Source organism: Leucopleurus acutus (genome assembly GCF_964270905.1).
Source record: "Leucopleurus acutus genome assembly, chromosome: 4".
NCBI lineage: Eukaryota > Metazoa > Chordata > Mammalia > Artiodactyla > Delphinidae > Leucopleurus > Leucopleurus acutus.
This window is the reverse complement of record NC_139146.1, coordinates 4,863,938-4,891,601: the sequence shown is the minus strand read 5'-3', so window position 1 is coordinate 4,891,601 and position 27,664 is coordinate 4,863,938. Positions and strand designations below refer to the sequence as shown.

Sequence of the window (27,664 nt, the reverse complement as noted above, 5' to 3'; positions counted from 1 at the left end):
CATCTGCAGAGGTAGACAGACAATTCAGTGGAAAGTTAAGAATAGTCAACTAGCTTAAAATTAGGGAACTGTGAATGAGGAGCTAAGGAGTTCAGTCTTTATTTTAGGTAATGCTTTGATTGTCTTCCTTTACTTTTCATTTTACAGTACTCAGTATTTTGGAAACAACAAAATTTGTATAAAAAAATACTTTGTTTAAAACTCTTAAAAGGCTTCCCACTGCCCTTTAGATAAGGCCCAAAAAACAGGTACAAAGCTCTCAGAGTCCTCACCAGTTAAGATTTTACCTCTTTAGCCTCATTTTCATCCCCTCTCCTTCTCATAATCCATATTCTAGCCATGTTGAATTCCTTTCTGCAAACCAAATAGGCCATGCTCTCCTTCCTCCAGACTTTCAGACACGCTACTCTCTGCTTGGCTAATTGCTTCAGACCCTTCAAACCTGTTTAAATGTCACTTCCTCAGGGAGGCATTCTCTGACCTCCTAGCCATTCCCCTACTGTATACTCTCTAAACCTTTCATTAATCTTTTCACAACGCTAACTCATCACATTTTGTTGTAACAACGTGTTTAACTGTTCATCTTCTCCACAAAGCTGAAAGCCTGGTGAGGGCAAAGCCAGGGTTCACCACAAGATATTCAGCTGAGCCTGACGTGCTGGTCCTCAGTAAGAGCTGGCTGAGGAATGAACGTATGGATTTGCCTAGAGACATGTTTTAAAGCATTCCTGTTTATATATCTAAGAAGTCTGAGCTATCCCGACTTGGCGACACTTACAACCTTGTGTGTTACTCATTTAAAATTCCATATAATCTGTATCCAGCCCTGTCCTCAGTCTGAATTAACAAAACTGTATTACTTAGACACATTGTTTGTTATATATAAAATTGGAAGTTAATTAGTATTTAAAAAAACAAGTCTGAGTGCAAAGGAATGAATGCTACTAGTTTCCCCAATTAAACAAATATCCTCTAATGATCGACTGTCTGGATATACTTATCTTTCCTTTTACATAAAATAGATGTCTCCTGAGAAGTATACAAATACCATTTAAAATCATTCCTTTTCATTTGTTTTATTAATTGACAGGGTGGTTCTTGGCTTTTGGCCACTCTCCTTCACATAATCAATAATCTGTAAAACATATATTCAAGGCGCACTAAAAATCAGTGGCTACTTTAAAGAGCCCTTGAAGGATCCTGTTTTAAAATGAAAGCAGAAGAAGCTTCATTTCATTTTCTTTCTAGATCACAAAATCCAATTAAAAACTGACAATTATGATAAAATTCTTTTTTTTTTTTTTTTTTTTTTTGGCCGTGCTGCTTGTGGGATCTTAGTTCCCTGACCAGGGCCCAAGAAAGCACCGAGTCCTAACCACTGGACCACCAGGTAATTCCCAAGCTCTACCTACTGACTAAGTAAAAGCATCTTATTAAAATACTTTTTCATCTTCTATACGCTCCGTAATTTAATACCTTTATGGCTACTTTGTATACTGTTAAACAGTACAGTTAGATGGTTTTTTACATACCCTCTCTTAAATGACAGTAAAGAATTGAGAGATCATACTCAGCACATGCAGGGACTTCCACAACTGCAACTCACCTCCATTTTTCATGAACCTGATATTTTAATATCCAATTCCCAGATAATGGGAATTTCAGGACGATTCAGAATTACGTGATAACATATTTCATTAATTCTAAGACATACATTTTTTCAAATTTTGACATCTCTGAAATCAGGATGTATTTTACAATTGACGATATCCTAAAATTTGTAGTTGCCAGCACGTTTTTCTTTTAGTGGTCTAAAAATAACGTTTCTTACAACTGATGGCATCTTAAATGAAATACTGTTAATAAAATATTAAAAACTTCTCTCTAATAAGGCTTTCTAACTAATCTAAATAATAGTATAATTATAATTCACACAATTCTAGAATCAAAACTAAATAAACTTAAGATTCACATTTTACCTTTTTAGAAAACTAGTGACCAGGCTAAATTCAAGAAAATAGATAATTGAAAGAAAACACTTCTTAAAAAATTATTTTAGGAAAAAGTATAGATTAGAGGCAGAAATAACACAAATGAAAAAAAGAAAGACTTGAAGATGTTCAGTCAGTGGTAACTTCGAAGGAAGTGAAGGCGGGAGACAGACTTAAAGTTCTGTCTAGAAGAAACAGATATTAGGGACACGGCAGGAGATTAACTTAGACGGCAGATTCCTTAGAGGGAAAAATACTATTATAATCTTTCTCCCTCCACAAGGAGGGCTCCTTGTCACCCTTTAAACAAAAAATACGGAAACATAGCTGAAATCATTGTAGTTAAATGTAAAATTGCAAACATTCTTAATAAATTAAAGACCAACCTACCAGCATTGTCTTCCTTCTGGCTCAATCTGTTTCACCTTCAGGTAATCCTAGGGTAGGGGCTCCTTTTCAGATCCCCAGTTTTTCATGTCGATCTTCTACCTCCCTGTGGCAACAATATTTTCTAATTAAAAGAGTCCTTTTGTGCCACAGGGAGGATTTCTGATGGTATAACACATACAAAAGTTATCACAGCTCATCATGAGGTCAACCTAGTCTTGAGAGTCTTCAAGAAAGAAATCTGGTTCCTTATCTTATTTTTCAATAGAAATCTGGTTTTATTTTTTAAAACTGCATTTCAAAAACCTGAACTTTCATTTATTTAAAAAAAAAGCACTACTTTCTTGTTGAAGTATATAAAGACTCTTATCATTCATCTATCTTTTCAACTAACCTCTAAACACAATTTTGTTGATCACAAAAAAAAAAAAAAGTTTTCTAAGTTCTCTTGATAATTACTTTAACTAATAAGACCAACCTTTTATGTTTTGATACTTGGTTAAAAACCAAAGTCCTGTTCCCAATGAGCAGAAGAGAGAAGTAGGAAGCTACCAGATCCCTTTGAGCCAATGTTTGTTAGTAAAGGTTAATAAATAAGTCTACGTGTATTACATAACATGATGTGAATTACGCTTAAAACGTACATTAAAAAAGACCAGCGGGAAATTTAGAAAAGTGGTAGTTACTGTGCCCTCACTGGTAAGATTATGGGTGATTTTCACTGTTTATTCTTTCTAATACTTTCCAGTTTTTCCAATGAACACGTATTGCTTTTATTATTTTTTTAAAAAATCAAATTTAGGTGTAAGCAAGAATGACTAAAACTTACGGTGATTTTAAGATGAAGTTAATCTAAGCATGACAACATTATGGCCTTGATATATTTTGGATGACCATATTTACGTTTTTTGGATGACTACCTTTTAATATTTTAAATAACCCTATGGTATTCAATATTTAGCATATAAACAAAAAAGAAAACATATTTAAGATTTTACATAGATGGTTCTTCATTATACTGCAATTCTAAGTCAAAACTCAATTTGCTTCAGTCCGTATTTCTTAACAGCTATGTGTTAAACTCTGTATTATACGCTATATTCAACAAAATAAAAACATGGGCTCTGTACTCAGGGGCTTGTATGCTCACTTTGAAAACAAAAGGAGTATACACACAAGAACAGTGTAAGAAAGTCAATGATCATGTGTCTAAATCCAGATGGTCTCACAGAAGATCAGGAAAGGGAGTGTTTCACATAGGCCACAATTGCTGTGGACAGCTTCATGTGGTTGGGCCCGAAGGAATGGATAATACTTAAAGACATTCTTGATAGGAAACTATATTTGAGCAAAAGCTCAGAAGCATAAACAGCACAGCCATGAGAAGGGCAGAAAGGAAGACTGCTAGAGTACAGTGTTTCTGTAGATAAGAAGGCCAGATTTAAAAGGCTCTACTTCTGGATGATTCCGTGAGTCCATGAATTTGGTAGAGGAGTGGACTTGGAAATCTGACGAACAAAGAGCTTCAGGAGAATGATCAGTGCAGACCCCAGAGCACAGCAAGTCAGGGAAGGAATGAGGAGGAAAAAGAACAGACTTCAGGTATGAAACATTCGTCGTTTTAAAAAGCCACAGTGAACGGAAAGAGAAAACTACAACAGAGAAGTATTACACAAATGTTGTTTTAATGTATAAAAGACCTTCTCCATATCTGAAGGCACAAGGAAAGGTCTTAATGAAGTTAAGGAACACTTACAGAGCACTTACATCACAAGCGCTGTGCTTCATAGGTTTATTTTATATAATCCTCACAACACTGAATTCCTATTTTACGACAGTGAGATAGACTCTGAAACGGTTAAATACTGCCACGTAAGTGATAAAGTGGGAACCTGAAACCACGACTAACTAACCCAATCAATATTCTTCCCTTTCCTAAGTAAAGAGAGCCACTTAAAAGGCGCAAAAGAAAAAAGAAAAAATTTAAGCTCAGGATTAGTCACCCAGGATTTTTTATTATATTTGACTACTCTTTGGCTCTTCTTGTCTTCAAACTGTAAACATTCCCTAAAGTTAATTTCTTAATTCTGTGTCCTTTGTTCTCTATCACAGAGTGACAAATATAGAATTTAAAAATCTTCCCCTTGGGGAAATCTCTCAAGTTCCTTTCCCCTTGGAGTTTTCATTTATTTCCATGGCTTCAGTGAGGATGATCCCAAATCGGTCTCTGCTTGACCTTTCTGTACTAAGCTTCAGTTGTACTAGATAACCTTCCATTTGCCCCTACGGACCTATACGCCACCCTTCACTCTCTCCCAGGAGGCTGACTTCCCTGGCTCCCTCTCTGTGGCACTGCCCTCAAGTCAGCTCTGTCCTTTGACCAAAGGTCCCAGATTCTCTCAAGGTAGCCCTCTCTCCAGGGCTCTCCTTCTGGGTTCCAGTAACCCTTCCCTCTGTTTGGCCCTTGGGCCAAAGGACAGAAACAGCTCTGCTACTGCTAGTTCTGGAGTACCACCCCCATCACTTACGGTTACCCTACACTTGCCGACACATTTGTAACTAGCCATTTATTAAAACATTCCTTAAATTATCCTAATTTGAATATGCCCTCTCTTTTGTGATGGGGCACTGAACATACATTTGTACATCTTTAAATACCTAATTATTTCCCCTTAGATGCTCTGCTTCAAATCAAAATCAACCTGCTTATTATCAAACTTATCTGCTTCCCCAGTCTTGCCTTCCTCAAAACCCTTTATGATACTTTCGCCATTATTAGGGTCAATAAACTGAGTAATACCTTACCTATCTATGTTTCTCCCCCTAATCTATCATGCCTAGTCTTATTAGATCATACACAGTAGAAGTGCTTATATAAACCCCTTCTGTTCCTATTGCTTCTTCCTTGTTTTAATACTTCTCAAGCCATCCCTGAGTCATACATACTACAAGAGCTAGTCTTTCTGCCGCATCTTTTCCCTACAATTCATTCTCTATCTACTGAGATACTGATCACTTAGTGCTTTCTACTCAAAACCTTCCAAATCTTTGTCTCTTATATGGCTAATTACTAACTCTTAGGTTCAAATCACAATCTAGTCACAGTTCTTAACGGAACCTCCTATTAATATCTTATTTACTCAGTATCTTCTAAACATATCTCAAATTTCTACACCCCACCCATTTGCTAACTATATTTCGCTCAGTCTACGTGCCTTTCGCCTACCTGCTATCTGCCCAAACAAATCCTACCATTTGTCTCCTCCTTTCTCTAAAACGCTCCCTAATGCTGTAAGTTGAACTCTCCTCTTCTGAAAATCTCTTTGAATTTGTAAGTAGTGCTCAACTGATTCTACGCTGCTTTATATTTTGATTATAATATATATATATTTTATCTCCACAAAATATAAACTACTACCACCTTGAGGGAAAAAAACATGTTGAACACAGTGCCCCAGCACATAACAAATACAAAGTATTTACGGATATATTCTCATAAATTAAAGTGGAAGGTGATGAGGATAAATATAGTTTAAGTTAAGGTGCAAGACGAAGAAGCAGATTCTCAACAGCTCAATCTTTGCAGCCAAGTCTTAAAAGATTTCCAGCAAAACTTACCTATTATTGATTGCATTGGTATAAACTTGTTACTTTTTACATGGTAATCTGTAATAACTCATTAAAATGTATATATATATAAAAAATATAAATATCACACATATATATATATATTTAAGGAGTGAACATAAAAACTGAATTTCCACATCTTAGTAGGGAATCCAAGAGACTCCAGAGGCCTCCAGAAACTGCTGGACTCTGCAGCCACTGGCAGAGGTACTTCGGCCTGCCGGAGTTGAGACCACCCTTCATGCACACTTCGTTACTACCCCTCAAAGGCTCTTGATGATTACTGAACTTCAGTTATTATCAAAAAGCAGTTCACAGGTTTAGATGAATATGTCTATTTTTAAAGTTTTAAAATATACTTGGTTTTTCCCATATAATTTAAGAGAGGATTACTATTACACACAAGCCCTGTGAGGGAAATGTAGATGTTCAGTCTATAAAAAAGTGAAGCAAGATAGCCTATAATTACTACTAACAAAACGAGAAATCATTTTATACACAAAATAATGAAGACAGCTAGATGTACGTCATTATATGACTTTAGTACTCCTGCCTGGATGACACCATGAATACTGCTTCTGGTATGGATATATATGCATGGGTATACAGGAATAAAAGAAAAAAAACTTCAATGAGAACATGCAGAGGACTGATATAACAGATCAATAAATATAATTATGAACACTTTTTAGACTAATATAATCTAAATCATAATGTAGGAGCATTCCAGGAAGTATTTCCTAGACGTACAAAAGGAAATCTTATTCTCTACAGATCTCACTTCCACCAATTCACCAAACAGAAACTGCGGTAGCCATCTTATAAATATTCCTTTCCTTTACTTCCCAGTCATCTTCCTCTCCAAAACCTACATATATCTGGGATTTAACTTAAAAACTTATTATCACCACAAGAAATGAACCCAATCCTAATCCACTACCTAAAAGGAAATATGCATTACATTAAGTCATAACAACCTTTCTTCATCTACATAGGTTCTAGATATCAGGAGAATGAAAATTTATTTATATTTCAACTCATTTAAAAATGCATTTTAGTCTTTAAGTAGAAACAAAATTAAGCTCAGATTAACTGATTCTAAACTAAACTACGTATATTAACAATCTTACTAAGTTACTGTGAGCCATGCTATTTTAAAATAGTCTATTGTAGTCTCCAAGTTCTGCAGGCCTTATGATGAATAAGTGTGAGTGTATTAAACTGTTCTGACTACGGATGTACGGGCGAGTAGTTTTCAGTCTGACTTTGGCGTTGCCTTTACAAGAGCTGCATCTGAACTCTGCATTTTACGGTGTTCTTCTATAAGGAGAGCCAAGAATAGCTACACTATACTAGTCTTATTTTTAGAAGTAATATGGATTTTAGAGGTAAAGTGGGTTTTAAAAAATTCGTGAGCCAGAATGGAATTAAAAAGAAAATGTAAGATGAACTCCTCAGGTTACTTTTAGACTATTTTAGAATAAGGTAAGTTAGTTACCAAAATTTCCTTTTAGTGTTGAAGAAAAATAAACCTAAAAAACATTATCAAGTATTCAAAAACTACTTTTAAAATACCACAAAAGTAATTGTTCTTTTATCCAGACTTTGTACATCCTCTTTTTCAAGATTATAATCACTCATATCTTTGCCCTGCAAATGATATCATCACCCTCAGAGAGTTCAAGAAGACGAAGAAAATAAAATCCCTTAAATGGATTCTATTCGCTTCCTATTTGGAATTGTTTTTACCAGATTAATTTAAATGAATGAACTGCTGACCATCAAGTGTACAACGAATAAGATTTGGTCAACATGCTCTGGTATTTTAATGTGAATTTAAATTTCTACTGGCGCAAATGTGGCACTGTAGTTTTCAGTTTTCAAAGCTTCCAATTTGCTACCAAAATCAGTCTTCCCTTTTTTTTTTTGATCAAAACATTTTCCAGAAATTTCAATCAGTTCTACTTTCTTCATTCAGCTTAAGCTATCATACTTTTTCCTTGTCCCATTAGTTTTCTATTTAGTTATGCTCCTATAATAAAATCAGTTACAACATCTACTTCAAGATCTCATCCTGCGTAATACTTTTGTGAGTTCTTCTTATTCTTTTCCTCAAGAAGAAAATTCATCTCTACCACTAACCTTCTAGCTTCGGACTGCAAAGCTGTCCAAACTCTCAAAAGAAAACATACTTTATCTTCCTGCCACTTGCACTGGAAATCAAGTACCACTCCAGACTACAGTCACAAAGACTTTATGATGTGTTTAGCTACCTGTTTCGATAAAATGACTTGATTACCACTGCACGTGGGGTTTGCTGGCACTGTTGTCATCACTGTTCCAAAGAGCAAGGTAACTTCCAACCCCTCAGCTCAACCAAAAAAAAAAAAAGAACTAGGGAGTGCTACTGGGCCTCAACAAGCAGAAAGACATCAAATACACAAAATTTTTAATCATGAGACTTTGCTACATTTAAAGAAATTTATCTAAAGTATTAAGAATTTTTATTAGCATTGTAAACCAAATATAAGGATTCTTTTTCTCTATTAACTGATACAGATAAATTTAATGTTTATTATTATAAAATTGTCACTATAATCCTTCTGGTAAAAAACTCTTTTTTCTTTATGGTCAATTGCAAAAATGAAAAGGTTTCTCCAAGAATTATACATACTAATGCCCAATTAAACAAACAGTTATCTCACCACAGACATATTGAAATACCAAAATTTCTAAGAAGACAAAAAGGGAAGAGGAATCTGATAGACTACTACAAAGATGCTTCTGACCTAGGAAAAAAGAAATCATACTGCTCCGATATTGGTTAAAAGAAACTCTAATCTACTATGGAATGAAAATACTGTACTTATTTTTTGAATTAAAAGAAATCTAGTATACTAGTCTATTGACTTCTACAAATAAATAACAACTAGTCAATATTTCCACTCCCAGAAAAAAAAAAATGACAAAAATAGTTTTATTATTATGGGTCTGTAATTTTGTCCTTAGGGTCCGTGATATGAGACTCTGTTGGACTTCAAAGAATTATAATGTAGAACTTTATATATATAAATTCCCTTAAACAAGAGATATTTCACTTGTTTCCAAGCTATACTAAATAGCATTAAAAAGAGGTTTTTCGGTATATTATTCAATTGGCAATAGTAATGTTGACACTTACAAAATGAGAAAGTTATAAATAATGAACATTTAATGAGATGTCTACCTGTTTCCACATTCTCGGTCTCAACTTCTTGTTCTTCTGCCACATCTTGCATCATATAAGTCTCATCATCATAAACCAGAACCTGGGCTGCATAGCCCTGCTCTAATCTGGCACTTGGAACTGGCTCCACAATCACTGCTGGATATTCAGAAACCTTTCCACTTTCCTACAAGAGCAAATTTAAAAAACAATCAACCTCTTTATTCACAAATTCTGGATTCACTTATAAATCCTTGAGTTCATATAGTCTCAAGGAGTTCAAACGAGTGTCACGTATTATCAATATGAATGTAAAAACCAAAGCGAGAGATGAGAAGGGCTAATTTTAATAATCTTTTCACGTCTCAAGAGGTGAGACATATATTAAACATTTAAAATAATCAGCGCTTTAGGATTAAGATGGCAAATTAAAAACATGCATATAATTTCACTCTCTCATGAAAGCCCACTAAAATACTATCAAAGACTTTTTTAGACATAAACTCGTAAGAAGAGATAAGAGCAACAAAATCTTGAAAGACTGAGAGTGGATGGATGAATATGATTAAGTGGTTTAGCAGACCCAGGAAAGCCAAATCACAGCCTGGCAGCAAAAACTAAATGAGACACAACACACTTTACACTGGAGAATCCACAGAAGGCAATGCCAATTCCTTCTGGAAATGGAGGAGCAGGAGGTGACGGACAAAGAAGAGGGGGGTTAAAGCAAGGAAGGTTCCAGGAAAGTTGTCTGAAAAGCACTTCGATTCCTAGACCTGCTCCCTCCTCCATGATGCTAGGCCACGGGCCCTTCCCCACCTCAGCAGAAGACTGGAGAGTTACTTTCTGGAGAGAGAAAAACAAGAGCATCTTTGAGGTATAAAGACACATTTGCTAGTATCAGTGCTGTACCAAAAACAGAGTTCCCAATCAGCTTTTTCGTCCTCCACCTTTAATCATGAGCAGACAGCCAAGTATTACTGTCACCCAAGGAAACATCCAAGGAAACGCCTCTAACACAAAACATATCATTTACATACATATACATTTATATATTCGTATTTTTCACAGAGGTAAGAGAAGCTATATCCATAAAACAGGAACAGAATACAATTTAATAAAGAACATTAAAAAAATTAAGAGTTCTTAGAAATTAAAAACACAATAGCTGAAATGATAAAAGAGACATGGAGAATAAAATTGAGGCAAGTCTTCCAGGAACCAGAGTAAAAAAGATATAGGAGAGAAGCTGGGGGCTTCCCTGGCAGTCCAGTGGTTAAGAATCTGCCTTCCAATGCCAGGGACACAGGCTCAATCCCTGGTCGGGGAACTAAGATCCCACATGCCGCGGGGCGACTAAGCCCGTGCCGCAACTACTGAGCCCATGCCCCACAAGGAGAGAGCCCGCACTCAGCAACTACTGAGCCGGTGTGCCACAACTAGAGAGAAGCCCACACGGCACAATGAAGAGCCTGCGGACCACAGTGAAAGATCCCGCGTGCCTCAACTAAGACCTGACGCAGCCAAAAATAAATACATTAAAAAACAAAAAAAGACTGCTCTTCAAATGCAGGGGGTGTCGGTTCAATTCCTGGTCAGGGAACTAGGATCCCACATGCCTCGGGGCAAAAAAACCCAAAAAGTCACAGGGAGAGAAACAGGAACACTATTAGAGGACCAGTCCAGGCGGACCGATATCTGAATAACAGGAGTTCCAGAGACGGGGGCGGGGGAGTTTGGAAGGAAATGAAAGAATTGCAGAAATTTTCCTAGAGCTGAAGGATGTGAGCTGCCCATTTGAAAGGGTCTACCAAGTGTTTAGTATAAACAAATAAAGAATGAGACCTACACTGAGGCACACCATTGTGAAATATCACAATCAGGGAACAAAAAGAAGATTCCATAAGACTCTTGAAAGAAAATACAGGTCACATACAAAGAATCAGGACTCAGACTTCAGTCTTCTCAACAGTCACATTGGAAGGAAGATGACAATGGAGACATTTCTTCAAAATTATGAAGGAAAATTATTTCCAACCGAGAATTCTTCACCCAAACCATCTTATGAAAGTAACATAAAGATATTTTCTCAGACATAAAAGACCTCAAAATGTTTACCTTCCAAGCATCTTTTCTCAAGAAGCCACTGGAGAGAGTATTCCACCAAAAAAGTAAATTTTTAGTAAAGACGATAACTTAGGGTACAGAATATAGAAGATCCAATATGGGAGAGAGACGATAGTAATCTTCGGAGGACTGGATTGTGAAGAGAAGTTCCAGGATGCCAGCTGTGCACTGGATTTAAAGGGCCACTACTTCAGTTGTAGTGACGTGACTCCTGAAACTGTCATCACCAAGACAACCACTGACATTGTTCCTAAGGACAGGATGCCCAGATAGGCCTGCTCCAGATTTTTACTTATATCTGGCTTGTCTTGATGTACCTACTCACTCCACCTTGCCTTACTTCCTGGATCAGCTGAGACCACTCATTTTCACCTCCCAGATGAGGTGAAGATTCTGCTTTAATCAACTGCTACGTGTTGGAAGACCACAAAAGGCTCAGAATCCAAAAATAAGAACAGCACTCTTCCCATGTGACCATATACTTGCTGAACAAGCCTGCAATACCCGGCCCATACTAGAGCAATGACAGATACCTGACCAAGATGGCGTCCTATGTTTCCAAAATTAACTCATTACACTGCTTAATGATTACCTGAGTAGAAACTCTTCAAGCTCAGTGAACCTGACGCCTGACTAGTCAGCTTGTTTCCTGGAAGCTTTCATCTAACTATGGTAATGCTGCCCCTTCCTAACTCGGTTAGCTTAGTACACTATTCATTTTTTCAAAGTAAACGATACATTGCTTAGGAAATATCCACAGACAATAAAACTGTAAAGAAAAGTAAAAGAATATAAACACATTAAGTCAGGATAATGGCACCTCTGGGAACAGGGATGGGGATAGGAGCTGGGGCACACTTAGTATTCTAAAATACTAATAATTACTAGTATTACTAACACTAAAATACTAAATACTAATAATCTAAAATACTAATAATTTCTACTTTTTAATCTGAGCAATAGGTAATATGTCCTCTTTTTGTTATTCTTAAGTTGAAACATACATACATGATACACTCTTGTTTTGTATAACACATTGCACAAAATTTTTAAATAAACTACAAAACAAAGATACAGTGACTTTTAAAAAAGCCAGTACACACTGAATATTAACCTTGAATTTCCTACTCTGTATAAGGCAAAAGATGAGTCCAACTTGCGAACATTAGAAAAAAATTCTTTTTCACAAATGGGGTCCACTGACAGCTGAATCTTCATTCATGCTCCTCGATCAGCTTTACAATCACAGCCCACAGTCAGTACCACCCAGCTAAACAACAGCTATTAAAGAGAAGCATGGGGTAAGTAAAAACTGACGAGGTCTCCACTCATCAGAAACTCAGGAGGCAACATCATAAGCAGCATCTAAACTAGTATTGACCCAAGCAATGAATATTTATATATAATGCAAGGGACTTATAACTTCTTTCATTCTTCTAAAATCTAATAGTATTTTTAATAGTAACATTAATCTCAGATTATCTTCTATGGTGAACTCCCCCACCCATACCCAACCGGTAGGAAATAAATTTTCTAAACTGTGAAATACTTGAGGACTAGAATTCTGTACAGGCCAATCCCTCTACCTATACTCTCCTCCCCACCAACTAGGATTGTGGACCCATTCCTTAGTTGGGTTTTGTCTTGTTTCAATATTTCTATGGTTCCTTGCCTTTAACCATAAAAAAAGCAAACATCTCTATTAAAAATGTTCAACTCCTCTCTCTTTTAAATGAACTCCAGACCTCTGCCTCTTATTCCTGTGCACGCCTCTGGAAACAGTCTACGTCCTTGGCCCCTTACCTGCACGCGCCTGCACTCTAGATTCTGCCGCCTCACTGACGCTACTCTCTCAAAAGGTCAGGACCACACTCTATTTCAGTTTTCATCCTCCTTCACATTTTTCTGCAGACTCTTATAACTGACCAGCTCCTCATTTTTTTTAAATTAATTAATTAATTTTATTTTGGGCTGTGTTGGGTCTTCGTTGCTGCGCGCGGGCTTTTTCTAGTTGCGGCGAGCGGGGGCTACTCGTCGTTGCGGTGCGCGGGCTTCTCATTGCAGTGGCTTCTCTTGTTGCGGAGCACGGGCGCTAGGTGCGTGGGCTTCAGTAGTTGTAGCATGCAGGCTCTGTAGTTGTGGCTTGCGGGCTCTAGAGCGCAGGCTCAGTAGTTGTGGCGCACGGGCTTAGTTGCTCCGCGGCATGTGGGATCTTCCTGGACCAGGGCTCGAACCCATGTCCCCTGCATTAGCAGGCGGATTCTTAACCACTGCACCACCAGGGAAGGTCCAACCAGCACCACATTTTAAAAATTCTTTCTTGCACCGTTTTTGTTCTCTTTCTACCACGCTGCTTTTAAGCCTCTCCTCTTGACTCTTCTTCCATTCCCAGTGACTCAAATGTAGCCACATTGCCAAGGTTCTGTCCTCAGCACCTCCTTTCTCTTTACTCTGTATTACCTTCCCAGGCAAGTCCACCCGTTCTTACGGTTTCAAATAGCACGTCTGTACTAACAATTACTAAATATCTATTTTCTACTCTGGCCCATCTCCTGAACTCCAGAACCAAATTTTAAACTACCAACTTAACATCACTATAGGAATGTTCAGCCAATACTTCAAACCTAACGTGTCTAAATGGAACAAATTATCAACATCTCTCCCTGCTCCCCCACCCTGTGTTCTTCTCTAAACCTCAGTTTCTTCATATTTAAAAAAAGAGGTTACAATAATAACTCATACCTCACAAAGTCCCTTGAAAATTAAATACCACAAAGTGCTCAGCAGTGTCTAGCGCAAAGTAAGTACTCAATTAGTGATGTCCATCATTACACTGTAACCGTAGTAATAGTATTTAAACCTACTACTTGCTCTCAACTTTGGAGGGCATCTTTTCACATTACAATCAGAATTTTTTGTATTACTTCTTCATACAAAAAGTTTTCATGAATACCCTTTTGTCTAAAAGGAAAGTTGAACATACTAAACAACGGTTTTTAACATTCTGTGAAATATAACCCTCAACCTACCTGTTAAGGGTTGATCTGTGTCTCCTAAAAGATGCTGAAATCCTAACCCCCAAATGCTGATTCACTGATTCAAATCAGTGAATCTGAGACGATTTGAAAATAGGGTCTTTGCAGATGATCCAGTTAAGATGGGATCATAGGATGAGCCCTAATCCAACATGACTGCGTCTTTATAACAAGGGGAAATTCGGACACAGAGAGATACATACAGAGAGGAGGCAATGTCACAGGGAGAACATCATCTACAAACCAAGGAACACCTGGAGCTACCGAAAGCCAGGAGAGAGGCATGGAAGGAAGTCTCTCTCACAGCCCTCAAAAAGAACCAACTCTGCCAAACCTCGTTTTCAAACTTCTAGCCCCCAGAACTGCGAGACAGCAAATATCTACTGTCCCCAAAAGTGCAAGTGTCCATGATTTTTGCTGAAATTACCTCCCATTATCTGTCCAACTCCTTTTCATCCACTCAGCACACAGTTCCAGGGAGTCTTCTACAATCCCCTAATCTGAATCAATTTTTCCATACCAAGTACTTCCATGACAAGTCGTTTACCTATTATTACCACTCTGCATTACCCTGTATTATAATTACCTGTTTACAGATCCAACTCCTTGACAAGATAATAAGATGATGGAGAGCAAGAGTCCATTTTTATATCAAATCCATTTTTATATCAAGTCAACTTCTATATCCTCCTCAACAATACACACCTCATATAAACTAAACTGGCATTTAAGTATTTGTAGCTTGGTTCAAAGAAAGATAAAGCTCAATAAATTTTAATATTAACAGTTACTCATAAATTCAACATCTGCTAATCTATGATGGCGAGTAACTTCATGAGCTTTTTTTCTGCCAAATGATAGGGGCCAGTGGCCACTGCACAGAGATATGCAGGTGATTACTGCTTTGCCCTGTAGGGCGGAGTTAGCTATTTTTACTGGGGAAGAAGGGTGGAAAAGAAGCGAATCGGGGGGGGGGTCTTTGTTTTACAATAATATATTAAAAACCTACCTCCACCAGGTTATTTTATTTAGGGTCACCACACTTGCTCAAGTCACCAAAATATGCAATGATTAAAATGCGTGACCGCTGCTTCAGCAGGTGTTGGCACAGCTCCCATAGCTCTCCATAAGCTAAGACTGTCAGAATTAGCAACTATAGACACAAGACACCCCTTTAAATGTGAATTTCGGATAAACAAATAATACGTCAAGAATGCCCCATGCAATATTTGGAACATACTTAAAGTAAAAAGTTAGGGCTTCCCTGGTGGCGCAGTGGTTGAGAGTCTGCCTGCCGATGCAGGGGACGCGGGTTCGTGCCCCGGTCCGGGAAGATCCCACATGCCGCGGAGCGGCTGGGCCCGTGAGCCATGGCCGCTGAGCCTGAGCGTCCGGAGCCTGTGCTCCGCAACGGGAGAGGCCGCAACAGTGAGAGGTCCTCGTACCGCAAAAAAATAAAAATAAAACTAACAGTGACGAAAAAGAGAATAAATGAAAAAATAATAATAAAATAACAATGACAAAAAAAACCACCTTAAAGTCTACACGGGTAATTTAAAAAGAAATACCATTTGCATAATATAAAACTCGCGGGATAGTCTATCTCAACGAGTAAGTCATTTATTTTCAATCGACTTCGCCTATTTTTAATCAAAAATACTTAGGCATTTTTATGTAAGTAAACTGCAGCCATTTTAAGTACCCAGTTTTATGGATTTCCATAAATGTAGGATTTATGGAAATCCCTGTATGGACTTCCCTGTAACTCCCAACACAATCAAGAAACAGAATACTTCTATCACCCCAGAAGGCTCCCTTGCATCCCCCGTACCAGTCAAACTCTCACAACTACCACCACCCACCACCTACTCCCCCATCCAACCACCCACCCACATGGGCAACCGCCAATCTTTCTATCCCTATAAATTTTCCTTTTCTATAATTTCATATGTATGGAATCAACGGTTTGGGCTCTTTTGTATCTGAGTTCTTTAAATTAGCATAATGCTAAGATTTATACATGTCATTGCATGTATCAGTAGATCATTTCTTTTTATTGCTGAGAATCCCACTGTACTGACAGACCTCTCTTCGTATGGCTGTAATGCTCCTATTAATGCTTGCTATCCCCCTCCCCCCTTCCTTTCCATTCCATATCTACTTACAAATCAAATTACCAGATCATATGGTAATAGTACATTTAGTTTTAAAATGACTGTCGAATTATTTTCCAAAGTAGGTATATTGTTTCACATCCCCACTAGCAATGCATGAGAGTTCCAGCTGCTCTACATCCTCTCCAAACATGCTATCACTCCGGAATTTTCACTGCTCTATGATAAGCATGTAGTCGTATCTCCTTGCGTTTTCACTTTGTGTTTCCCTGATGGCTAATAATACTGGGCATTTTAAAGCGTGCTTGGGACTTCCCTGGTGGTCCAGTGGTTAAGAATCCGCCTTCCAATGCAGGGGATGTGGGCTCAATCCCTGGTCAGGGAACTAAGAGCCCACATGCTGCCGGGCAACTAAGCCCACACGCTGCAACTACAGAGCCCACGTGCTCTGGAGACCGCGAGCGGCAACTAAGACCCAACATAACCAAAAATAAAATAAATAAATATTTTAAAAATAAAATAAAGTGTGCTTATTGGCCACTCATATAATTATCTGTTCAAATCTTTTCCCCAGTTTAATGTATTATCTCCAACTTATTATTATATGTCCTTTTATAAGTCCTTTTATAAGTCCTTATATAAAAGGACTTATATTGCCTAAACACTTGGCAGACCAAGAAAGCCATTTAGCTCTGTAATTTTCTTTGCAGGAAAGATCTTGACTAGAAATTCAACTTATTTAAAAGATAGAGGGCTAGGACTTCCCTGGTAGTCCAGTGGTTAAGACTCCATGCTCCCAATGCAGGAGGCACGGGTTTGATCGCTGGTCAGGGAACTAAGATCCTGCATGCTGCACTGGCATGGCCACAAAAACAAAACAAAACAAAACAAGAAAAAAAGAAAAGGATAGAGGGCTATTCAGGCTTGCTTCTCCTTTTGGAATGACTTTCGAGGAATTGCACCATATCATCTAAGTTGGCAACTTACTGGCATAAAGTTGTTCATAATATTTAGTATCTGTAGTAATGTATCTTTCATTCCTGATATTAGTAAATTTTGCCTTCTGTTTTTTTTTCTTGTGCAGTCTACTTAGAGATTTATTAATTTTATTGATCTTTTCAAAGGATGAGCTTCTGGTTTAATTTCTCTATTGTTTGCCCACTTTCTACTTCATTGATTTATTCTTCTCTTCTTTCTACTTACTTTGGGTTTGATTTTATCTTCATATTCTAGCTTGCTGAGGTGAAACCTTAAGATTGATTTTCCTTCAAATATAAATATTTGAAGCTACAAATTTCCCTCTAAGCACTGCTTTAGCTGCGTTCCTCAAATTTGATATAATGCGTTTTCATTTTCATTCAGTTTGAATATTTTCTAATTTCTCTTGTGATTTATTCTTTAATCCACGGGTTATATAAAAGTGGGCTGTTTAATACGCAAATATTCACAAATTTTGCAAGCAGGGACTTCCCTGGTGGTCCAGTGGTTAAGACTCTGCACTTCCACTACAAGGGGCCAAGGTTTGATCGCTGGTCAGGGAACTGAGATCCCACATGCTGTGTGGTATGGCCAAAAAAAAAAAAAAAACACTGCAAGCATATTTTTGTTAATTTCTAATATATCCTGCTTTGGTCACACAACTTTCTCTATACGATTTCAATCCTTTAAAAGTTTGTTAAATTACTGAGATGTGTAGCCCAGCATATGATCTTGGCTTACTGTCCATGGGCACTTGAAATGAATACATGCCATTAGGCACACTGTTCCATAAATGTCCATTAGGTGAAGTTAGTTGATAATGTTATTCAGGTTTTTGATATCCTCATTGATCTTCTAATTGATCTATCAATTACTGAAAGAGGAATGCTGCAAACTCTAATACTGTGGATTTATCTATTTCTTCTTTCAGTTCTCTCAGTTTATGCTTTATGTATTTTGAAGCTCTAATCTTGAATGCATACACATTTAGGGTTGTTAACTCTTCTTGAGAAGATGGTCCTTCTATAATTTATGAAATGTCTACCTTTATCCCTGGTAACAGTCTTGTCCCAAAACCACTTCAAACTTTTTTATGATTAATATTTGCATGGTATTATCTATATCTATACTTTCACTTTTAAACTGTGGTTATACTTAAAATGAATTTCTTTTATGAAACATAAATAGGTTTGGTTTTTTAAAACCCAATCTGCATTTTAAACAATATCTGCTTTTTTTTTAAATATCTGCCTTTTAATTGGACTGTTTGGAATATTTATATTTAATATTATCACTAAAACAGGGTTTAAATCTACCTAACTGCTCTTTGTTATTTGTTTCATTTATTACTTGTTCCTTTTACTCTGTCTTCTTTTGAATTGAGTATTTTTTAGTAACCATTTTAATTCCATTTAATTTATAGATATTAATGGTTTACTATCTATACTTCTTTGCTTTATTTTTTAGTGGTACTCTAGAACTTAAAATATGTTTCTTAACGTACCACAGTTTATATTCAAATAATGTTACTTTATGTTTTGCTTTCTGGTTTTTTTTTTGCAGTACGCGGGCCTCTCACTGCTGTGGCCTTTCCTGTTGTGGAGCACAGGCTCCGGATGCGCAGGCTCAGCGGCCATGGCTCACAGGCCTAGCCGCTCTGCCGGCATGTGGGATCTTCCCGGACCGGGGCACGAACCCGTGTCCCCTGCATCGGCAGGCAGACTCCCAACCCCTGCGCCACCAGGGAAGCCCCCTTTATGTTTAATGTAGAAAGTTTACAGCAGTATTCTGTCATGTCCTGCCCCCCATCCTTTGTTCTACTGCTGTCATACATTTACTTCTTTTACTTCTTCACATTGTAAACCCCACAATTCACTGTTATTATTTTTGTCTTAAACAATTATCTTTTCAAAAAATTTAAAACTGATTTTAAAAAGTATTTTATTTTCACCCACACATTAACCATTTCTCCAGCACTTTTCAATGCTTTATGTATATATAACTTTTAATTTGGTATCATTTACCTTCTGCCTAAAGAACTTCTTTGAACATTTCTCACAACACACGTCTGCTGGTGATAAATTCAGCTTTGGGTCTGAGAAAAGCTTCACTTTGAAGGATATTTTCACTGGATGTATAATTGTAGGTTGACAAGTTTTATTTTTTCAGCAATTTAAGAAAGTCATTATCTTCTGACTTGCATAGTTTTAATAAAGATGTCTGTAGTCATTATCTTTGTTCTTCTGTATGTAATGAGTGTTTTCCTCTGGAAGCTTTTTTCTTCCCCTCCCCCCGTATTTCTCACTGCCTCTTTGAGCAGGTCTTTATTCAAAATTAGCTCTCCAAAATGATGTGACCATTACAGGTTAAACAAATTTAAGTTTATGCAGCAGCCTTCTTTTCTTCTGTGGTGGGTTTCTTTTCTGCAGGCTTCTTTTCAACTGCTCGTTTCTTGGTCACTGCAGCCTTTTTTCCCACCGAAGGCTTCTTCTGCTTCTTAATGCCAACAGCTTTCTTTCCTTTCTTCCCCACCACAGGCGTCCTGCCTGGAAGCCCCTTCTCATCTGCTTTAGCTTCTAGTGCTGCTGCTGCCCTATCCATCCGGATTGTGTGGTTCTTGGCCTGGCGAAGAATGGCGTTCCGGCGCATGGTCTTTGCACACGGGTTGAGCTTCAGTGGTTCTCAGGGTTTTCAGTGGACTCTTCTTCGGGACTCTGTGATGAATCTTCTCGCGTGGTGCACGGAGGGCTCTTTGGATCTCTGGGCTTTTCAAGATTCTGCTAAGGTCTGTACTGAGCATCTTGTGCATGGGGAGGTTGTAGCTACTTTTTTTTTTTTTTTTTTTTTTTTTTTTGCGGTACGCGGGCCTCTCACTGTCGTGGCCTCTCCCGTTGCGGAGCACAGGCTCCGGACGCGCACGGGCCCAGCCGCTCCGCGGCATGTGGGATCCTCCCGGACCGGGGCACGAACCCGTGTCCCCTGCATCGGCAGGCGGACTCTCAACCACTGCGCCACCAGGGAAGCCCTGTAGCTACTCTTGAGGGGAGCAGCTTTACGCCAAGTGCCATGCAGCTCATCTAACTTGCAGAAAGCACTTTCAGTCCAAATGCAGGAACGTAGCACATGCCCACCAGGAGCAAGTTTCAAAAGGTTCGGTTTGCTCACATTAGGCAGAGTAACTGCAGGGATGTTTCTGAAGGCCTTGATGATGCGCTCAGTACAGACGACGCAGGGTCTCCTGCACTGGATACGGTGACGGTTTCTCATTTTGCCTTTGCCAGCTCTCATTCTCTGAGAGGCGTAGACCTTTCTGATATCATTCCAAGCCTTAAGCTTCTTCAGAAGCAAAACAGCCGGCCTGGTCTTCTTGAAGCCTTCAACTTTGTCTTCAACCACCAAAGGAAATTCAGGAACTTCCTCAATACGATGACCTTTAGACACAACCAGCGCTGGTAACGCTGAGGCAGCCAGTGCAGAGCAGATGGCGTATCGCTTCTGCATTACGTTCACTCTGCGGTGCCAGCGTCGCCAGCGGGCGCAAACACGTGGCCCCCACGACACATATTTTCAAGAGCACCCTGGCCAGAGTGGTGAGTCCCGCCACTTCGAACTCTGGGAATTCGAGCCTCAGCTCTGCCAGTATCCCAAGATTCAGCACTGGTTCGATGACCTGCTAATTCACTGATAGCACAGGGCTGTGCTGTTTTTGCACAAGTTGGTGCAAAGTTCACAATATCTGGTCAAATCAGAGCTTGAACACAGCAGGCAAAGTGACATTTGTGCCAGATGGCTCCCCATTTTCGGAGTACACGGATATCAGTGGGTGAGCACACGCCACGGCGGGGAGAGGAGGAGGCCACGCTCCTCTCAACCCAGCGGCTCCCAAAGGAAAAGCTCTCTGGAAGCTTTTAAGATTTTCTTTCTGAAATTGGCTCTCAGCAGTTTCATTATGATGTACCTAATAACGTACCAGTGTATCTGATACAGATGTGCCAGTCTATTCGCTCTCTGCTTTATCCTGTTTAGGGTTTAAGTTTCTCAGATCTATGGGTTTGTATTTTTCATCAAACTTGGAAATTTTTATAGCCATTATTTCTTCACATGTTTTTTCCGTTCTCTCATTCTGGTACTCCAATCACATTATGTTAGACAACTTGATATTGTCCCACGGGTAACCAAGTCATTGTTCTTTTTTTTTTTCTTTTTTCAGTTTTTCTCTCTGCGCTTCATAAAGTAGTTTCTATTGCCCTCTTCAAATTCACTGGTCTTTTCTTACACAGTACCAAATTTATTTTTAATCTTATACAGTCAATTTTTCTTTTCATATAGTATATATTTCATTTCTAGAAGTTTCATTTCGTTCTTCTATGTCATTTACACCTCTCCTCTGAGATTCATGTTTTCTTTACATTTCTTGAGCGTATTTATAATAGCTGTTTTGAAATCTTATCTGCTAATTTCATCATACCTGCCATTTGTATCTGTTTTCATTGATAATTTTTTCTCCAAGTTATATTATTCCTGCTTCCTTGCATTTAACATGATTGGGTATTTCATATGTAAAATTTACATTGTTGGGTATAATTTACATTGTTTTACTTTAATAACGTTTACTATGACAGATAGTTACGTTACTTATGGATCAACTTTCAAGGCCTGTTTTGAACCCTTTTTAGGGCAAGTCTGGACTCCCCTTTATTCTAGGGCTAGTTCAGCTCTGCTCTAAGGCATGACTCTTCCAGAGTCTCCCATGAATGCCCTGGGCAGTTAACAAGGACCCTCCACTCCAGCTGACTGGAACTCTAGGATCTCCCAGCCCTGAGTGAATTCTGCAGGTTTTTTCAGTAAATTACTGAGTTGACACCATTCTGATCATTCTTTGCCTGGCTTCACAGAGTTTCATACTACACCTGGGGGCTCATTCAGCTAAAGACTAGGGGAACCCAAGGCTGAGTTCCGACATTCTTCCTCTGGGCAGCTTCTTCCTTTCAGATACTCTGCCCCTCAAATTAGTTGCATTAGCCTCTCCAAATTCCAAACTTTGTTTCCTCAACTCAGAGACACCGTCACACCCTGCTTGGATTCCTCCTCCCCACACTGTGGTCCAGAAAGTGGCTCCAAGCAGTTAGTCAGCGCAACCACTTCTCTCTTCTCAGGAGGCCCAGCCTTGCACTGCCTGTCGTCCAGCTGTCTTAGTCCATTCGTGCTACGATACCAAAAGGCCGGACTAGGTGGCTGAGCAACAGCAGAAATTTCTCGCTCACGGTCTGGAAGCTGGGAGTCCGAGATCAGGGCAGCAGCGTGACCAGGTGGGGGCCTTCTTCCAGGTCGTAGACTTCTTGGTGTACCCTCACGTGATGGGAGGGGCAAAAGATCTCTCTGGAGCCTTTTATAAAAGCTCTAACCCCACCCATAAGGGTTCCCCCCTCATGACCTAATCACCTCCCTAAAGCCCTACTTCCGGATACCTTCCTAAGAATCATCATCTTTGGAAGTCTGGATTCAACGTATGAATTTCGTGGGGGTCACAAACATTCAGACCGTAGCCGAATGTCTCAGAACCGTGGTTTCATATGTTTTGTTCACTTTCCTAGTTGTTTATGGTGGGAGTATAAATCTGGTCTCAGTTATTCCATCACAGTGTGAAGCAGAAGAACTCCCAATCTTGTTTGTCTGGAAGCAGACGCCCTCTAAAACTTGCACTCATTGTGTTTTTTAAAATATACTTAAATCCTTTTTTATTTTTTCTGCATTAATTCCCCATTTCTACGAGACCTACCTGCTATATATTTCCTTTGCAAAAACTGCTCTGGCTCCTCCTTTATGTTTGCTCTTCCACATAATCTTTAGGTCCATATGACCAACTTCCCCCAAACTTGCCCTAGCATCTGATAGAGATGGAATTAAATATATAGATTAATTGGAGGAAATTGACATCCTGCCTAATACTGACCCTTCTCGTTTCTCTTACCCAAATACGAAGTATATCTCTCTGTTTACTGAAGTCTACTTAAGTATCATTAATTAGTTTTCTTCAAACAAGTCCCATACATCTTTTACATTTATTCCTCAACATTTTACATTTTTTTGTTTATTTTCTGAAAGGGATCTTATTTTCCATGATCTCTTCTAACTAATTACAGTCCTTACAAAAGAAAGCTAGATATTTTTATGTTAATTTTGTACCCACCAAACTACTAGGCACTCTTATTAGTTCTAATGTGTTTTCGTGGATTCCCTTTGGTTTTCCCAGGTGGCAAATCATATTATCTGCAAATAATAATTTGGTCTCCTTTATAATATTTATATATTTTTTCATTATCTGGTCTGATTACAGGAAAATGTTAAATAATAGTAATGGTAGTGCACATACTTTCTCTCCAACTTTAGAGAAAATACTCCAGTACTTCACCATTAAATAAGATTCTAACTCTTGATTTTAAGTTTTTTTAATAATGTCAAGGAAATATACATCTATATTATTAAGAGTCTTTATCAGGATGAATACTGAATTTCATAAAATCCTATTTCATCAAGTATTTTATCCTAACATATCATATGGCATATTAGTAGGTGTATATATTATATTAATGGTTTTCTTAAAATTGAATTATCCCTATGTACCTAAATCCTATTTGGTAATTGGATTTTTTAATATATGACTGCATTTTATAAATTTATTATGATTTTATTTATGATTTTTGTATCTATACTAATCAGTAAGATTATAATTTACTTTCTTTTGGTATCTTTGTCAGAAATAGAATTATCCTAATTTAATAAAATGTATTACTTTTATAAACAGTAATAAAGTTATAAAAATAAAGCCTAAAAATCACTAACAACTCTCCAAATGCCCACCACTTCTCTTTTAATTAAAAAAAATGTTTTTTAATGGGGTATGGTTGATTTAAAATGTGTTGCCCACCACTTTTTAAACATTTATTTTTTCTTCCGATTCTGGAGCTATCGTAACAAAATCTTGACAGGTCATTTTTCCACCCCACCCTACACTTTAGAGTATAGTTTAGATATATCTAATGTATATATACATACATACATACATACATATATACATACATGTTGTGTGTATGTATACATACACACACATATACATACATACATATATACACATACATATATAATGTATGTATTAGATATAGATACATTCCTGAATAGCTGCTTGTAAGACAAAATTCTATCTTTCAAATACCACTATCCCCAAAACTCACTTTGTAAAATCAGGAGACGTTTTAGATACTAGTGGCTTTTCTTTCTTGCAGGAATTCTCTTCCCCAAGTGTTTCTACAGCCCAATCCCTTATGCTATTTAGGTCTAAACTAAAATGCCACCTCTTCAGAGAAGCCTTCCTTGTCCACCTAATTAAAATACCGCTACCAACTTTCCATCTCTCTCTAGCCCTGATTTATTCTTCATAACCACTCTGAAATACTTTATCCCCAGTGCCCAGAAAAGTAACTGACATTCAGTAAGTGGTCAACTAATGTTTGTTGAAGGAACAAATGAATGAAAGTAAGTGGGCACCCACTTACTTGGGTATAATTTGAAGAAAAAGTCCCCAAGAATAGTTTCCTCCTTTCTGGTGCCACACTTCCTAAAATGCCTATGACAACCTTATGAGGCTGCTGCATAAATCATTAATCAATAATGCCCTGGTAAAATTATGTCATTCATCAGATTCTTTCTTCCATAATAATCAGTTCTTCAAGCCTTGAACACCTGGGGTTCCATGTAAATGAAGAAAAGTATAGAGTCTTCCAGAAACAAGCTCGTCCTCTTTTTCTCATAATAGCAGTACCCAGTCAGCATATGGTAAATATATTCTGCCTACTGTTCTTAGCAGCTCCCCCCATAGAATTAAATACCAACGGAGTAAAACTATGGGGCAAAGAGAAAGTACTTGAAGAAGCAATAATTAGTCTGGGTGATAAAGGAGGGGACAGAAATCCCGAGTCCCTCATTTCTTTGGAGAATCATACCTGGAAGTAATCATACAGAAAGTGAATCTTTAAGAAAGAAGTAGAAATTGATTATGAGAAGAAAACATGTTCTTTAGCTGTGGCTAAAGACTTTGAACCAGTTTTAGATTCAAATACAACAGGAACCTTTCAGTTACCAAGTCCGCTGAAAACAAACCCACTGAATTTGCCCACAGCTATCCTGGAAGACTGCACAGACACCAAGCAAGCTAGAAGAAAAATCCAGGTCCAGAACACACAGCCTGACACCCTAACTTGTTTCTCAGTCATGGTACTAAGTACCAGTAAGAGCAGTAAGAGCAGTATCTTTCTCAGAACACAGAAAAAACAGGTTTTTTAAATACAGTAAACTCTCCATTTTCTCATCTTATCTCTGACCAAATATTTGTCCATTATTGTGACGGCATTATTCCATTTTAATTTAGATACTTCCCAACAGTCGGTCTTTACTGAATGGTGGGAACAGAAGCCAGGCCCTGGAAGTCCATATATTTCTGGTACTGTTACTTTTCTACTCCCATCTCTTATTCTTTAATGTTATCGATAACAAAAAAAATAACCAAATATGCGAAAGCTGCAAAATTCTTCAAGTATAAAATTTCAAATACTGAACTTCCTTTCTGATTTACCAATTATCTAAATTCTTAAGTATAAATAACATGATTAAGATATGATGGATTCCCATTAGATGTAATTACTAATTACTGAATTAGATGTAATAACCAAAAGACAAAGGTAACAGCTAAAGGAGATACAAAATTCTAAATTAAGATGAATGTAACTTAGGTGTTTAGGTACAGTATATGCCTATACACTCTCAAATCCAAAACAATGGATTTTGTTAGGAATTTAAATCTCTCGACTAGTACTCCAGTGTTCTTTCTTTCAATTTTTTCTCCCAGTTCATTCCAATATATGCAATGTTCCAACAACTCAGGCCCAGCAGTCCCTTCCTCAACCTTCTATTGCCTAATTACATGAGGACACATGACATACATACAGTCTCATGCATTGTACATTTCTCCTCTCAAATACCTGTTCCCCATTAAATTCAAAATCAGTTCATGCATTGATTTCTATGAACAAAACAGATATGTAATACATTGGATGCCTAACCTCTTGATTTTCTACTCCACTGCTGGAAAGCTCCAAAACAGAACCTCCACTGTCAACTACTGCTGATGTCATTGTTTATTCCCTGAGGAAGCTTCAAACGCAATCAGTCGACGTAATTAAAGGTTCATGGATGATTGCCAGGGTTACAGGTTTGCACTATCATGTTTTAAAAGTCAATAGAGAAGGAGTGGAGTAGATATCCAGAAATCCAGTCTTCTAAAGATGAATAACCAGAGAGCCTAAAAAGAGGAAGAATTGAAGAATTATTAAAAATATACAAAATGGATATAAAGCACAACCTATTTTGCATCTAATTTTTAACACTTTTGTAAACTAAAAGGAGACAGGCTTATACAGCCCTGTGTCAAAAGGGGGCAGTAATGAACATCCTGCTTAGAGTTGTCAAGTTCGTAAACAATCTGAAATAAGTTCTTACCAAGCTATTGCACATTGGTGACCTGATGACATTTACATTCTAAGAGATAAAATGTTATAACTTTCTCCCCTTATGAAGATGTACTATTATTCCTGAAATATTTTGGTAAAAATTCCTGAAATTAAAAAAAAAATTATGCACTGAAAACATAAAACGTGCTGGACCGAGACAACTTCCAAAATTATTCACCTATTTAACAAATTAAAAGATTTATTGGCTTGTAAATATTTCTTTTTTTTGACCGCGCCGCACACCGCGCAGCATGTAGGATCCTAGTTCCCCGACCAGGGATCGAATCCGTGCCCCCCCACCCCGCCCCGCCGTTCAAAAGCACGGAGTCTGAACCACTGGACCACCAGGGAAGTCCCTGGTTTGTAAATGTTTCATTCGTCTTTGCCTCATTTGGTTTGTTTATATGAATAATTAATTAGAATTATCTTTTTTTTGCTATGGTAGCAATCTCATTTTGTGTTCACATTTTGAATACTCATACAAGGTCTATAAAATAGATTAATTTGAGTAACTTAATACTTTCAAACAAAGTAGTTTGAAAATAAGGTAGTGAAATGACTTGGAATGACTTTAGTATACCTTATCATTCTTTCCTCAATAATTTTTTTGCTATTGGTTCAAAATGCAGTATAGCAA

At 37.9% G+C, this 27,664-nt stretch overlaps 1 protein-coding gene and 1 pseudogene across 7 annotated transcripts in view; both read right to left on the bottom strand.

Annotated features, from left to right (window-relative positions):
• Window positions 1-27,664, bottom strand: part of ELF2 (E74 like ETS transcription factor 2) — a 96,507-nt gene that overhangs the window by 44,034 nt on the left and 24,809 nt on the right. For 4 of the 6 annotated variants that reach the window (XM_082838042.1, XM_082838034.1, XM_082838036.1 and 1 more), the window contains exons 3-4: window positions 26,581-26,819; window positions 9,232-9,397 (exon numbers count right to left, since the gene is read on the bottom strand). In XM_082838042.1, coding sequence (XP_082694168.1) covers window positions 9,232-9,397; window positions 26,581-26,652 — 238 coding nt within the window. In that variant the 5' untranslated portion in view covers window positions 26,653-26,819. Of the gene's footprint in view, window positions 1-2,381; window positions 4,098-9,231; window positions 9,398-26,580; window positions 26,820-27,664 lie in introns of those variants that run through there. The other 2 variants (XM_082838040.1, XM_082838039.1) reach the window with 2 other exon arrangements.
• On the bottom strand, window positions 19,503-26,476 carry LOC309960708 (large ribosomal subunit protein uL4-like; annotated as a pseudogene). Its single transcript has 4 exons — window positions 26,465-26,476; window positions 22,537-22,738; window positions 20,472-21,362; window positions 19,503-20,286 (listed from the first exon to the last, which is right to left on the bottom strand). The product of its transcript is annotated as a large ribosomal subunit protein uL4-like (transcript).